This window comes from Phyllostomus discolor, chromosome 10 (assembly GCF_004126475.2).
Source record: "Phyllostomus discolor isolate MPI-MPIP mPhyDis1 chromosome 10, mPhyDis1.pri.v3, whole genome shotgun sequence".
Taxonomy (NCBI): Eukaryota; Metazoa; Chordata; class Mammalia; order Chiroptera; family Phyllostomidae; genus Phyllostomus; species Phyllostomus discolor.
The window spans coordinates 61090168-61105703 of record NC_040912.2 but is presented as its reverse complement, the minus strand read 5'-3'; the positions used below and the strand labels follow the sequence as shown (position 1 = coordinate 61105703).

At 32.2% G+C, this 15536-nt stretch overlaps 1 protein-coding gene across 1 annotated transcript in view; it reads right to left on the bottom strand.

Annotated features, from left to right (window-relative positions):
• Window positions 1-15536, bottom strand: part of FOXP2 (forkhead box P2) — an 852864-nt gene that overhangs the window by 192837 nt on the left and 644491 nt on the right. Inside the window, exon 4 of the mRNA XM_036010823.1 lies at window positions 2982-3071. Within this exon, the coding sequence (XP_035866716.1) occupies window positions 2982-3071 (90 nt within the window). The remainder of the gene's footprint in view (window positions 1-2981; window positions 3072-15536) is intronic.

Sequence of the window (15536 nt, the reverse complement as noted above, 5' to 3'; positions counted from 1 at the left end):
ATATTTACTAATTGTCCCTATTGGTGTTTCATGTAATGAATAAATACAAAAACATGTTTCAAATAGATTTATTCATATATCTATACATGAAAGTGAAATCACTACTGCAATTGGTATTTAAGCTTGTGAAATATGATTTTTTCTTTCCATTTTGGATTAACTATGCTACTCTCTTTGCCATCTTTAGCACAAAAACATGAAAAAATGTATTGAAAAAATAAAACAACTACTATTCTGCTAGAAAGACTCTCTACCATGTCACACTTCAAATTTAGGCCACCACTTTTCAATATTTGAAAGAAATTCAGTTGAGTATAAGTAACAAACATTAGTTCTTGTGATCTGAGCTATCAAAACATTTTTCTAAAATCTGTATTTTCTTTTAAACTATATGAAACAGTTCCCCATCAAATCTATATATTAAAATTAAAAACACATATCTCCTTTGGTCCTCTAACAACATGTTATGCCTGATAAATCTATCATTAGCATGATCTGATCTATTATTAACACTAAATGCCTTCAATTATGTCTTTTAATTCTAAAAGATAATCTCAACAACTTTATTATGAAAAATTGGCTAAACTCTTAGTTGAGTAGAAAAAAGAACTAGACTGTGAGAGAATCATAAAAGTTTTAAAGTGTTAATTTCATATTAAATAGTTATAATTTTAGTGAAAATATTCTACCCTTTTCTTTAACATAAGTGGCAAGTAGTACTACTCACATTAAATTGTATTTGCAGAAGCAAAAAATAAGTATTACTTAATATTGTCCATTGACAATATGTGTAAGCTAATATAAAATGCTACTAGGCTTTTATTAGATTTTTAATACAATCCCAGCATGTTTCCAGTTGCTAAGCTTATCAAGTACTACAAAATACAAAGAATGTGGAATCACATTATATTAACTGTGGTGTATATTTTGGTGAATAAATATATCGCCATTCATTATTCTAAATTCTAATTCTTAAGAACCAATTTTTCATTCCTATGATATTTTGGTATGAGATCCCATTATAATTACACAATAAGAATAAAATGTTAGAGTTTTATACTCTGTACAATGTATATAAATTTATGTCAATATGAATCACAAAACACTAAATATAAGTGACACAATAAACTATAATAATAGTTAGCAACTGAAATTATTAAAAGGTATTTATAAACTTTTAATCACCATTTTATGATAAAATAATAAAATTGAGGACTTACACACAAAATTTTATTTATATGATATTTGGTACATGAACAACAATTCCTCAACTTTGGAGTCCTTCTACTCCCATATTATTGTGTGTGTGTGTTTTCCAACAAAAATTATGAAGGTTTTGGTTAAACAAAGTATCAAATTTTGCCTTCTAATATAACAAAAAGAGAAAATAGAAAAATTTAAACCCGACCATTTTTTCCCAGAGATATCCTGGTAACTATCAATAAAGAAACTTCTACTAGACTTATCTTTGGAGAGGAAGGAACAACTACTTGGTCTAATTTGTCAGGAGACATAATAAAATAGAATTAGGAGAATATATAGTCTTCTTCAGATATTCAAAATAAAAAACTCTTTCCGAATTTTGATACATGCTTGCCAGCATCTAAACCTCCTTTGTATACCAGCAAGAAAGCAAAATTTGTAGTTTGAAACCACAGTGAGGATAAGCATTTCACTTGCTATCATCTGTAACTTCTACACAATTTTTCTTCTGTCATGTAAATGTATGGAGAGGCTATCATGGAATCAGATAACTCTATGGAAGTGCTCCAATCACTGTTATTACTTGAGGATATGATGAGGAGGAAAATGCCTCACTATAAAATTATTGATTAATTAAAACAAAATAATGTGAAATTTATTTATTTTTAATTAAGATGGATCTTAAACTCAGGTTGATTCAACACAACCCATTAGAAATCATGGCAGACATCTGTATTTTACCCTGTTAAAACACATGTCTTATCCCCCAAATGGGTTTGTTCCCAAGAATATATATTCTCACCTTGAATCTGTCTAGGGACATAAATTTAATCCAGTTTTTAAGTAATAAGTAGTTCCTGGATTGTGTGTACCTCAGTATCCTGTAATTCTCTGTCATAGAAGCTAAGTTTCAGAAGTCCATTGTGCAAGACTTAATTTACTAATATCTGGAAGTATACCAAAAAATGAAAACCAACAGCTTGGCCATAAAATTTTCAAGATAGATTTGTTAAAGCAAATGTTTACATTGTTTGAAAACTTGCTTATCTTTCAACAGAGCTGATAAACATTTTGAAAGATACTTTATACAACTCCAGACACCTTGCAAATATTTTAAAAGTGTAACCTAAAAAACTGTTTCTTTCCTGGAGACAATATCCTATGTATTTCTGTTAAGAATATAGGAAACAATGGTTATATTATATAATAAAACATTACTTTGAAAGACATACATATTATTAGCTTTGCAAGATGAACATAGTAGATACAAAAAACTCCAGAATCTATTTGGATAACTGTAACAACATCAATAACTCCTTGGAAAATTCAGTTTTTCTGGCAACCTTGGAGGTTTTCTGCATTTATCACTCAGATACAACTATTGAAGGCTTGTCTGAGACTGTTTCATTTCCTTCTAAACAATTTTACTCTGATTTTCCTTTAAGAAAGAAATTTCACATTTTAAACTTTTTGTGAATGAAATTCCATTAAAATCCCAGAAAGGAGTTTTATGCAAAACTTTTTACATTTACAGATACCAAGTGCAGGTCCTACATACTTTTTGCAATAAGTGACCTTGTAAACTTTTGAAATCTATGCTAATAGAAAATTGTTTCTTTCTTTATCAAGAAGACAGAGTGGCTTCTCTTTTCTAATTAAAATTTTCTACATATGCAAATATAATCATTTTATGTGTGTGCACAACTGGGCCTGCATTTCTGTTCATATTATAAACATGTTTTAAAATATGACTCTAAGGACAGGCATATTTAACCTACCTGGAGTGGCCTCTGCTTATCACTGCTCTTAGGAGATTTCAATCCACTTGTTTGCTGTTGTAAGAGAAGTTGTCTTGCTGCTTGGAGAGCCTAGAAGTAAAAAGTGAGGAACTTCTATATATTTTGTTAAAGGTAAATTAATGATTAATGATAGTATTAGGCTTCAATGTATAAGAACCCCACGCTATTCTCCTTGCTTGAGAAAAGCATTAAATAATGTTTTTCTTCTAATGTAAAAAAATTGTATGTAACACACATATGTATATAATTTTACTTAAAGTCATTGAAATGGATGTTATCTGGCAAGAAAGTTAATTTGTTTAAAGTTCTTACAAAGGAAAGAATCACAAACTGCATCAATAACCTCATTTCCATAAGGAACTTGTCATTGAGTGTTCAACTAAAAGGCCCAGCTCACATTTAAATTATTATTCAATTTTCATTTTCATATTACAATTTTGAAGCAAAAGCAGTAAATTTCAAGTGTTGTAGGAACCTGTAATTAAATTTGACAAATCGACATCAGATTATCTTGAAAATGAATTAATAGGATTTTCACTAAAGATTTAAAAGAGTTTTTTGTACTTACAATTCAAGGGGGAAACTTCTCCTTTGACAAAATAAAGTGAAGTTTTAATGCCAAATAAAATTGAGTGGTTTTCATTTGCATTCTTAGCAAAATCAGAGAACAAAGAAATTACCACTCAACCAATCAGGTTTGTTTCTATGTGCCACTGAATACCAATCAAAATAGGTGTTTTCATTTATGTTTATGGTTTCCTTCCTACTCAAGAAAATAAAGCTGAACATAAGAAATTAATGTAAGCATTTCATTTACCAGAAGAGAGGTAGTTTGGCAATTTGCAGTACTATATATACTTATATAAAATCTAGTGCTATAGCAAAAATAAAACAAAAAAAAACCAAAACAAAATAAAATAAACACACATTGCGATGTTTTAAAGGTAACAGTATAAACTAATTAAAAAAAACTTTTAAAGAGCATCAACTGTAAAAACATATTTTTCTCTCAACAACTGAGTTCAATGAACAATAATGAAATTTTTCAACACATAAAATTAAAATGCATCACTGTTTTGGTTTGTTATTCACTGTTTTAGAACACTATAGTTTTCATGATGGGGAAAATATTTTAGATCAATTTTCTTCTGTAATAATTAATATTTTAACCTGAAAAAAGTACAGTTTTGATTTGGAATCAATGATCTGGTTTTTAAGAGAGTTCCTAGTAACCATGACAACAGTTGCTTTGACAAGATGTGCATATGGCATTACACTGCCAGCTGGTGTGAACAATGTTTGAACTACTGCATTGAGATGCTGAGCAAACAGAAAAAGTTGCCACATCTTAACCCTCAGGGAAGGCAGTCATCCCCTGATCAATTATGAAAAGACAGAGAGGAGGGCTGCTACAGTCTGGCTCCAAGCAAGTTTTCTTAAAAAGCAAGCAGACATAGAAGCCAAAGTAAACAAACAGAATGTACTAGCACCACCTCCTAATAACTTCGATTTGTCTTTCCATACAAGAGTCTGGCATAGTTTGTGAATCATACTTTTTGAAAACATACTCAAACAATATTCCTCTGTTGTTGTTTTTTTTTTAATTTTCAAGTAATTACAAGTCAACCAAACTCCACATGAAGTTTTCCTAATATTTTTCATATAATTGTTTCCCCTTTGAATTCATTAGTTTATTTTGTATGTATACAACCTTATTTAGTTTATGTTTAATTCTGTGATCATTTACTATTTGTAAATGATTCTAATGAACATAGTTGAGGATCTTGAAGTCATGAAATCATCCAATCAGACCCCTTCATTTTAGTAAATGCGGAAAATGAGGCTTGGAGTATTCAACAGTTTCCTGGCAGAGTGCATTCCAGTATGCCATAATGTCTCTTTTCCATAAAAGGAAATGTTAGGTGGAAATGAGTAAAACTGTAGTAAAGGAGAACAAGTGGCATCATCATGAATTATTTTTTTTAACCTGTAAAGAGGGCATATCCATTTATCAGAACTTAAAAAAGGAAACCACAATATAATCTTTTATGTTTTGAGCTTACATGTGTTTAAATAGAACTACTACAGAATATATGTCATTTTTATGGTTGTTTCCAACATCCCTGACTTAGATCTCATCACATAGTTTACTAATACCTGAAGGAGCTGTAAAGTCTTGTGACAAACACTCCAATGTTTCACCAATGAAGTGAAGAATTAGTAATAAACTAAAGAATTCCAAAGTTGGAAAAAATATCTTAGAAATTGTTTAGCCTAGTTTTCACATTTTGTAGACAAATAATTGAATAACCAATGCTTTAATAACTTAATTAAAGTCAAAAGACAGTGACAGAATCTGGTCAAAAGCTCAGACTCTGGTTTGTCGAGAATCTCAAGAGCTCAGACTGTTGTCTGTCAAGCCTGAAACCCTATCCATTTCATCACCCTGTATTATATTCATTCAACTCAACCCAAATAGGTAACCAAATGGAATATGTAGTGCCCAATGACTACAGAAAGACACTAGAAAATTAGATATATTAGAATTGTGTGTCATGAAACTCTCACTAGACAAATGTATGCACATGTATACTGTTTTTAAAGGAGTAATAATAATGGAATACTACAAGAAAGTTGGCTAAAACATGCTTCTACTTTTAAAGTATGTGGTTTTCATATATACTTACAATGGTCTTTAAAGCAGTTAAAAATATTCTTTTTAATACAAATCCTCATGAAAAAGAACACATTGCTTATTTCAACATTCTTTTTTTTTTGTAATAGTAGATACTGCTACAGCAAACATGAGAACTGGGATACCAAAAAACAATTCCAAGAGATCAGTAATGATTAAAAACTCCTAAGCATAAATCCTGTCAGTATGAATTCTAACTGCAAGCATCACAACATTTTTCCCCACATTCTGGATAACATATTAGGACTTAATTTCAATAAACAATTTTTCAGACACATTTAGTTCATCTTTGCAATTTATTATTGTAGCTACTCAAGAGTTGAAAGATTATGAGCAGAAATATTTCCATCAACATAAGGTATTACATGTCAAATTACATCAAATATTAATTTGAAAATCACTTGTCTGACTAAATTGGTAACTAGCAAAGTTAAATGCCAGGGCAATTCACAAAGTTCTGTGAGACATTTAAGTATTTATAGAAACACCCTCTGTAAAAAAATTAATTTAGAACAAAAGACAAAGGATGTTTCCAAATTTGTCTTTAATATTGTCTGAGTCTGATTCAAATGAATGATGAGAAAGAGTTTTATAAGGCAGCCAAACCTGTCTAGTTTCCAAAAAAAATGAATGGACCAAAAAACTATGGTACATTTACACAATGGAATTCTATGCAGCAGAAAGAAAGAAGGAGCTCCTACCCTTTGTGACAGCATGCATGGAATTGGAAAGCATTATGCTAAGCAAAATAAGCCAGGCAGTGAAAGACAAATACCATATGATCTCACCTTTAACAGGAACCTAATCAACAAAACAAACAAACAAGTAAAATATAACCAAAGACACTGAAATAGAGAACAGGCTGACAGTGACCAGAGGGGAAAGGGGAGGGAATTTCAGGGGAAAGGAGGAAGGATTTACAGGAACAAGTATAAAGGACACATGGACAAAAACTAGCGGGGGTGGAAATGGGAGGGAAGTGAGGAGGGCTGGGGGTGTGGGCTGGGATGGGAGTAAAAGACAGAAAACTGTACTTGAAAAACAATTAAAATATAATAAAAATAAATAAAAATAAAAATAAAAAAACATTTGTTTTGAACTCAGTGCACCTTACTTAATGAAGTCATCTAATTTTAGTAAAACTAAAGAAAATTAAGATAGGACATTAAAAAAACTGGAATAATCTGAAGACACCTGAAACACTAATTCGAAAGAATATATGCACTCCTATGTTCATTGCAACATTATTTACAATTGCCAAAATTTGGAAGCAGCCCAAGTTTCCATCAGTACATGAATGGATAAAACAGCTATGGGACATTTACACAGTGGAATACTATTCAGCTGTAAAAAAAGAAGAAAATTCTACCATTTGTGACAGCATGAATGGATCTGGAGAACATTATGCTAAGTGAAATAAGCCAGTCAGAAAACAACAAATGACTTCACCCCTATGTGGAATCTAATGAACAAACTGAATTAAGTAAAACAGAGAGAGACTCATAGACAGAGAGCAGGCTGATAGTTCTGCAGGGGTGGGAGGAAGAATTAGGGAGTGAAGGGATCAATCAAAAAAGAAAAAGGACTCAACGGACATGGACAAGAGTGTGGTGATTAAGGGGAGCAGGAACAGGGTTGGGTGGAAGTCAAAGAGGCTATAGGGGGATAAATAGTAACAGAAAAAATATTATTTAAATTTGTCATTTAAATAATATTTTGAGGGCTCATCTGATAGATAATAGTAATCTCATGACAGTAGTATTTTGCATTCTCTTCATGAAGTGTTCAATAAGAATATGTGTGAGTTTATTTGCTTCAAGACAAGTTTCCAGCCCCCATTTTGAGTGGTACTTCCAAGTGGTACTAAATTAATGAATTACTGAAAAGATCTTTACCTGGGCTTTGTTATGTATCATAATATGTCATTTAAAAGTAAACCAATTTCCTAAATGAATGTATCTCTAATGATAGTCTGAAAATACAATAAAATCAGATTAAATTAAATATGTTGAAAAGACATATAAAATATCTGTGTAATAAATTAAAGGTATTCTTTTGTTAGATTGCAAAGGTATAGAAATGCATGTTTTCCATAATTCAGTGCATTTTGCTCTAAAGTAGTTGTAACACCATTCCTAATAGTTATTGTATAATTTCACATAAATAAAACTTTGTAAAGAAAAAGTTCAAGCATATCATCTTTCTACAGTAGTAATAAATTTATGCTAGTAATAAATCTCACAGAAAAAGTAACTCTAATAAGTAAGTTATGAGAATTGAGAGTGAAAAAACCTTTGTAACTTGTCAAGTTAATACTTCTTTTTCTTCTTGAAGAAGATTGAAAACTTTACTTTTTTCCTCTTGAAAACACAGGAGTAAAATTGAGAAGAGCTTAGAAAAACTCAGTGAAACCAAAAATGCTGAGTACGCTAAGGTTTATAAATAACTTTTTAAAAAGTAAATATGTATATATGTATATATATGGAAAAAACAGACATCACTTATATTTCTCCTCATAAAAATAGGAATGCTTAACCTATCAGCCTGTTGCATCTGAGGCATTAAAATGAAAAATGACATCTATACCCATTAATATCTTCAATGTATAAACAGCACAGCATGACACATTCTTGAGAGCTGAAGGCTACAAAATCTCTCTGAAACATAAATAACAAAGCACTCAGAAGCATATTTGATGTTGATATTCATCTCTGAGAAAAACACTGCTGCCTAGACTCTTATGAAAATAGATGGAGCCCAAATGGATCTTCGGTAATTGGTTTCAGATAGCGAGGTTAGAAGAAATATGATACAAGAAATGAGTATATGGAACAGGCAAAACAAAAATGTTTATACAGTCACTCTTTAGTTATATTATCAAGTGGTGTATATGTTGCAGATAACCAGAACAACAACAAAAAATAGCCAGCAGTACATCCAGAGTTTTGCTCTTCATACTCACATGTCTTTAACATGTTACTTTAAATACTGAACATAAAATAAGTTTTCAAACAATTTCATTTTCTAATTATTTTCACAAGTGTGGTTGTTAAAAAAATATATTCATATCCTCCCACAAAGGATATAAGTTCCTATTGTTTGGCCTTTTTTTCACATTATGTTCCCACTAAAGAGAACACTGATAAATGTAATCAGAAGTCTCATAATGATATTTATTAGAAAAAAATAATCACCTAATTGATATAACCTATTTTCAAACAGCAATCCATCAGAGTGAAATTATGCACCTGTACCTATTGACCTTTCATTTTATCATGCCTCATACACAATTAGACCAAATTTGTTGAGAATAAAAGCTAATTACTGGAAAATATTTTGAAAACAATTATTTTTGTTTTACAATGTTTTTCACATAAAGTTAAAGAATATATGTATGGCTGCATGGTTTTTTATATTGTAAATCATTATGGAGGCCAAATTATGAAACTAAGATGATTTATTTTAGGGTACTATTAATAAGAGTGAGAAATACATTGTAAAGCTTCCTATTTACAGTGGAAAGCTTCCATTCAAATATGGGGCTTAGCATTCATGAAGTAAATTCACAGGAGAGACAATCAAGATATTGAATATGTAATAAAATGGATCCTCAAGTTATCCTCACAAGCTTAACAAAGTCCTCAAGGTTCAAATCCAAAGCCAGTACTCAGTATATTCCAATATGGCTTCAAAATAAGCCTGTGAGCCAGCTAATGGCTAAGACAGGTTTTACTTTTTCCAGGTCTAGAATTATACACTCAGTTTAATGGGATAAACATATTCTCCTTCTCAGAGCTTGCATTCTATACATTACCGAAAATAATATTAAGTAGCCTGGTATTCATCTATTTTCTTCATTATTCTCCTAATGATAATGAATTGCAAATAGAACATTTATAACAAATTAATATAATCTATAATAATAATAAACACAATTCTTGGATAAAATTAAAGAGTTCTATCCAACTTTAAAAGTCCCAAGTACAAAAGGTAATGTATTTTATTAAAATTGGAACTAAATTCATTTAAAATAATATTTTTATAATATCTCCACTTTATGATACAGGTTCCAGAAATGACAATAGTTTACATGAAATTTCTCCTCTATTTTTCTTTCTGCTGTAAAATATTTTCTATTTTTCCCAAACATACTTTGGATTTACTTTTTGTTTTTCAAATACTTTAACAGATATTTATCTCATTATGAGCCAATATAATTTTTTGTTTTTATATGGATTGAGGATTTATTACTGCTATAGTGTTATAATTTAAAATGGCATATTAGATGTTAACTGAAAATATGTGCTACTAAATTATATTACCTGCAAGTAAACTATTATATAAATCTTATATTGCCGGATTTATCCTGCAATTATAAGATTGAAAAGAAGCAGCGTTTGGAAAATTACTCATAAAAATAAAATATATCAAAACTTACTTGTAATTAAATTTTTTTTTGGAAATATGTCCTAGGTACCAAGAAAAGAACTAAGTATTATACATTTGTGTAGATAGGGTGGTGATATGACATTGTGTTTAGCCTCAAAGAGCTTACCATCCATTAAGAAACATCCAATTGAATGTCAAAAGGCCACAAAATATTTTAAAAATATTTCAGAGGTTTATAAGTAGAAAAGTTATTCTTAGTTGGGTAGCTCAGATAAATTTTTCATGGGGAAAATGTTTCTGCCAAAACTACAGGAGAAACTAGTTTATCTTGTGGAGATGGCAGAATTTAGCCATGTCTAGTAGAACCAAAGAATATGTGGGGTCATAAACAATGAAAAGAAAATAACTGATCTCAGATAGAACATGTTCTCAGTGTAGGGGCTAGTGAAACACCATGGGAAGGTTGGTTGGTTGGAGCCAATTATGAGTATAACTAATCAATAAGTGGCAAAGGGTCCTGATATTATATAACAGGTATAAGCAAATGCTGATGAATCTGGAAATGATGGGATAAGCTTGGCCAGATCAATACTGAAGTCATGCTGTGAAGGCTGGATGAGAAGTGATGGAGAGAATGAGAAAAGATATGAGGTAGAAAGATCAATTAAAAGGTATGTGCAACTGTCCAAGTAAGAGATAACGGGAATAATAAGAATCACTTTAGTTAATACAGAAATCAAAAAAAGGAATGTAAAAGTAGAAATGGCAGAGCTTAGTAACTGGGTATGAAGTAAAGTCTAGGAAGGAGTAATGATGACTTCAAAATTTTAAGTCAAGGGTAACTGGGAGAATAGCTGTGCCACTTTTAGAAAGGGGGAAATAAGATGACAAAACACGAGTTTTGGAAAGATGATTGATACTGTTTACCTTCTTACAGGACAACCAAGAGTTTTCTTTAGTACACAGTAATAAAACAGAGTGAGGTTAATCAGGCTGACAAAGGATTCCTGAAAGTAAGAGAGTAGATAGTAGTTAAGAAAAAGGGAGAGTATTCAGTTGCTGATTAAAAAAAAATGAAGAGAGGAAAGACTCAGGGCCAAAATTTGAGTAATATCTTCATTTTGTTGAGAAGACATGAGGCAATAGTGAAAAAGGAAGACAATGAATGGAAAGGACAGCATACAAATTGAAGTCATACACACACACACACAAAAACCCCTCTGGAAAAATGTAGAATTTAGAATTACAATGTGAACCAACAATTCCATTCCTTGGTATATATCCAAGAGGAAAAAAAAATGTCCACACAAAACAGTTGTACATAACAGCTTTGCTTCTAATAACCAAAAGGTAAAAACAACCATCAACTGATGAATGAATCAATAAACAAAATGTGCTCTCTCCATATAATGGAGTTTTATCCTACCATAAAAGAGAATGAAGAACTGATACATTCTACAACATGGATGAACTCTGAAATGATGCTAAGTGAAATAAGTCATAAAGACCACATATTGTATAATTCATTTAAATGAAATGCCCATAACAGGCAAATCCATGGAGACAAAAAATAAATTAGTGGTTGTCTGTGGCTAGGAGGAGGAGAGAATGGGGAGTGGCTAGAAATGATATGGGGTTTCTTTGGGAGTGGTAAAAATTCCCTGAAAATAGATGGTGGTGAAGGTTGAAAAGCCTTGTGAATAAACAAACAAAAAATAAAACACTGAATTGCATACTTTGAAAGGATACATGTTATGGTATGTAAATTGTGCCTCATTAAAGCAGTTAAATATTTAAATAAAAGAATTGTGATGTCAATTTTACCTTAATAAAGCTGGGGAAGAAAGGAAATAAAAATACTCAAAAAATATATAGAAAAATGTGTTCTCAAACACCAAAAACTCAGAAGCTAATGAAAGTTCCTGTTGATCTGATAATTTTCATGACCTGTCAGATACCAATTTCTGCAGAGTATTGAATTAGAAGTTAGATAGCATGAAGTTACTGGGGAATACATGGAGGTAAATTTTTGCCAAGAGTGCAAACAATTCTTTTGTTAAATTCTATGGGTACCAAAAACAAAACTATAGTTTGAAAGGTTTTATTTGTTTGTTGTATTAAATAAAGAAAACCTGATAATAAGTCAATAGATAAGGAGAACTACAAGCTGTAATAGGATAAGAGAATTGAGAAAGTCACTAGAGAGGTTTTAAAGAGGCCAAATACAGCAGCTGGAGTAGGTGAAAGCTTCATATGGAAAAGAAACATCATTCTCTGAGGTAGTTTAAAGGGTGAATAGGTAACTTTGCCATGCAGATTTAGGAAGAGGAGAGCATTCATATTGATGGTCTCAATTAATTCAGATAGTCAGGAAAATGTGGCTATCTATTAAGAATGAAAGATTAGAACTGCTGGAGAAAAAAAAAGTGAGGAAGATTACCTATCATTGGTCTGAGGAATACAGCTGGTAGAGTAAAAAATGATATTTAAAATGTTAGAGTATGAAATGTGCTTCAACAGTCATTGATGACATGTAGGTATATGAATGTCTTCTGGAATGTTGCCTCTAGAACTAAATTAGGAACTGCCTACTTTTCCACTGCTGTAACTTGATGTTATCACTACTCAGTCAGTGTCTTTTTAAACTTTTAACCTGGCTAAAAGGACTGATACCTCCAATTATATCAAGTACAAGAGAATGAGTCACTTATAATATATTCATATAGTATGGTATTTTGCACTCTAAAAAATGAATATCTTTAGTTTTTAAAAGATAGCAGAACAAACAAAAAACATATCTGTGATGCTGCTACTATTGGTGCAGCCAACTATTCAAAAATTTCATTTTCAACTAGGAGAAAAAGTATGATATATACTGGTATTGACCAGATTTCAGAAGACATCCTTCTGTTTATTATTAGTTGAATAACTTGGACTACTCAATCACACTAAAGCCTTAATTTTCTTGTCTATTAAATGCTGTTATTAATATTTATTTTTGCCTATAGGTAATTGGTGAATCAGAGAAGATAATGTATTTGAAAATATTTTAAAAGTTAAGGTATAAAGTTTCAAATGAAGACTTTAGAAATTACTACACTGAGGGAAAACCTTAAAAATTAATTTATTTTTTAAAAATTATGTATATTTTATTACATGTTTAAACTTCAGTTACCTTCAAAGTACTGCCCATTTGATGCAATATGCCTATCAAGATGTTTTTTTCCACTGCTCAAAACAGTTTTTGAACTCATTGATTTTGATGTCTTTTAGTGCTTCTGCCATTTTTTGTTTCACTTATTCCAATAGGCAAAGCATTCCCTTTGAGGAATTATTCATCAGGGAAATAAAAAAGAAAAGTTGCTTGGAGTGAGATTGGGTGAATAGGGAGGGTAAGGAACAGGGGTTATGTCATTTTTGGTCAAAAACTACTGAACACTTAGTGTGGTGTGGGCAGGTGTGGTCACAAATCACCCATCATTAAATGGGCAAAGGCGTTAAAAGTCTTCAAAAAAAAATTTACTGAAGCCAAACTCAACCTCTCACAACGCCAGCTCATACACTGATACCAATGGGTTCCTAGAGCACTCACCTGGTGTTGGGGTGAAGGCCCGTATGACAAGGTTTCCGTCCTCCTGAAAATAATTCAGGTTTTTGGGGGGATACCCCCTCATGTATTATTCCTCCAGTGGACAGAAGTTCTTCCATCTATTGGCTACTGGTAGTTGATACTGACTTCTGATTTTTAGCTTTACAGTGACTTTGCTAAATAGATACATAAATTTTAACTAATTGGACTAACATACAGTAATTCCTGAAATTTGCTTCAATATTTATTTAGTTCTGCACAATCTATTCAAGTAGAAAAATGCCCCATTGGATAGGAAAACTATCTTAACAGCTTTATGTTCTATCATACTTTACAAAGTTGTATTTTAATCTCCTTTTGAGACAGGACCATAGCAAGCTAGGAAAATTCCTCGTCAAGTGGAATAGGAAAACTGAGAATGATAGCTGAGTGCAATGGCCAGCCAAGCAATTTACAACCAGGTGTAAATAGTCAGCACCTGGCAAAGGACAAAACTGGGAAAACAAGGACCTCACCCCTGGAGGTAACATTTCTTCCCCTGGCCTTTCCTCCCTGGAGATAACATATAGTCCTCAGTTGTATTTTAGCTCCAGGTCCAGAAAAGCAGCAAAACTAGGTGGGCACCAGGACCAACTACAACAACTAAAGACCCCCTTTCCTGTCACTAACCAATCAGTGGAGACCATGAGCCTAAAAGGGCATATCTGGAGAATGGATGAATGTTCTACTGAAACCTTCCCCTGAGACCTCCCCTAGGATTCCTGCCTTAAAATGAAGGACACAACATTCACACTCTCCCTCTGGGGAGCAGCCTGCACCATTCCCTTTCTCTTTTCTCTCCCCCACTTCTTTCCTCCACAGGCATGCAGCTCCTAAACTCTAAGCCAAAGAACAATGACTGATTGTCCCAGGCTAGTCTCCTGAACCTGTCCCAAGGCCGTCTTTTCCCTGACTTCCCAGTAAGCTAAGGGAAACCAGCCTTGGCCCTCCTGTTGCTTCTTCTATGATAAGTCCTTCCTTGTTTCCCTGTCCCCAGCTTTAATAAATGTATGCTCATAGTCACCTGAACTTGTGTTGAGAAAAGTTCCCTACATGACATCAGGAACCCACACACTACAGCTAGCACTAGGCAGGTCCACGGAGGGTCAGGCATCTGTCCAATAACACTATGTTATGGAGTGATAGTTTGTAACTTTATGAATGTACTGGTAAGCTTCATGCCTCTCCTCCTTCAGGTCACCATCATCACATCTGCATGAATATACACATACACTATATACCCTAGATAAGGAAATGCCCGTCCTCAATCATCTGTTAATATAGCAAGAAAGACAAAAGTATATTCAGTGTCACCACAGTACAATGCAGAAATGTGCTGCAGTTCATTAAAAGTACAAAAAGTAGCTATGGAGATTCAGCAAAAACAAATAAACAAAAAGAATTAATATTTATTAAGTGCTCATTGTATGCCATCTATAGGTCTAAATCCTAGACATCTATTTCATTTCACTCTCAAAACACCCTCCTTTATCATAAATGTGTAAGCTGAAGCTCAGAGTATTTAGGTTATATGTCCAAGCTGCTTCACATACTTGAAATGGCACGAGATTTGAACAACCCTCTAGCTGACTTTGAATTTCATGCCCTTTCCACAAGGGGTAATCAAGAAAAGTATCATTAAAGAGACTTTTATACAGTAAAAGACCTAAGTAAAAGAACTTGGAGCATAAAGAAAACAAAACTCTGAGTCACTAATGATATTACTTGTTATGACAACTAAAACAATATAAAGAATTTCAAGATCTTTTTGAAATTGTTTTTATTTTTCCTTATTTTTATGAGGAGAACTAGACATACAAGT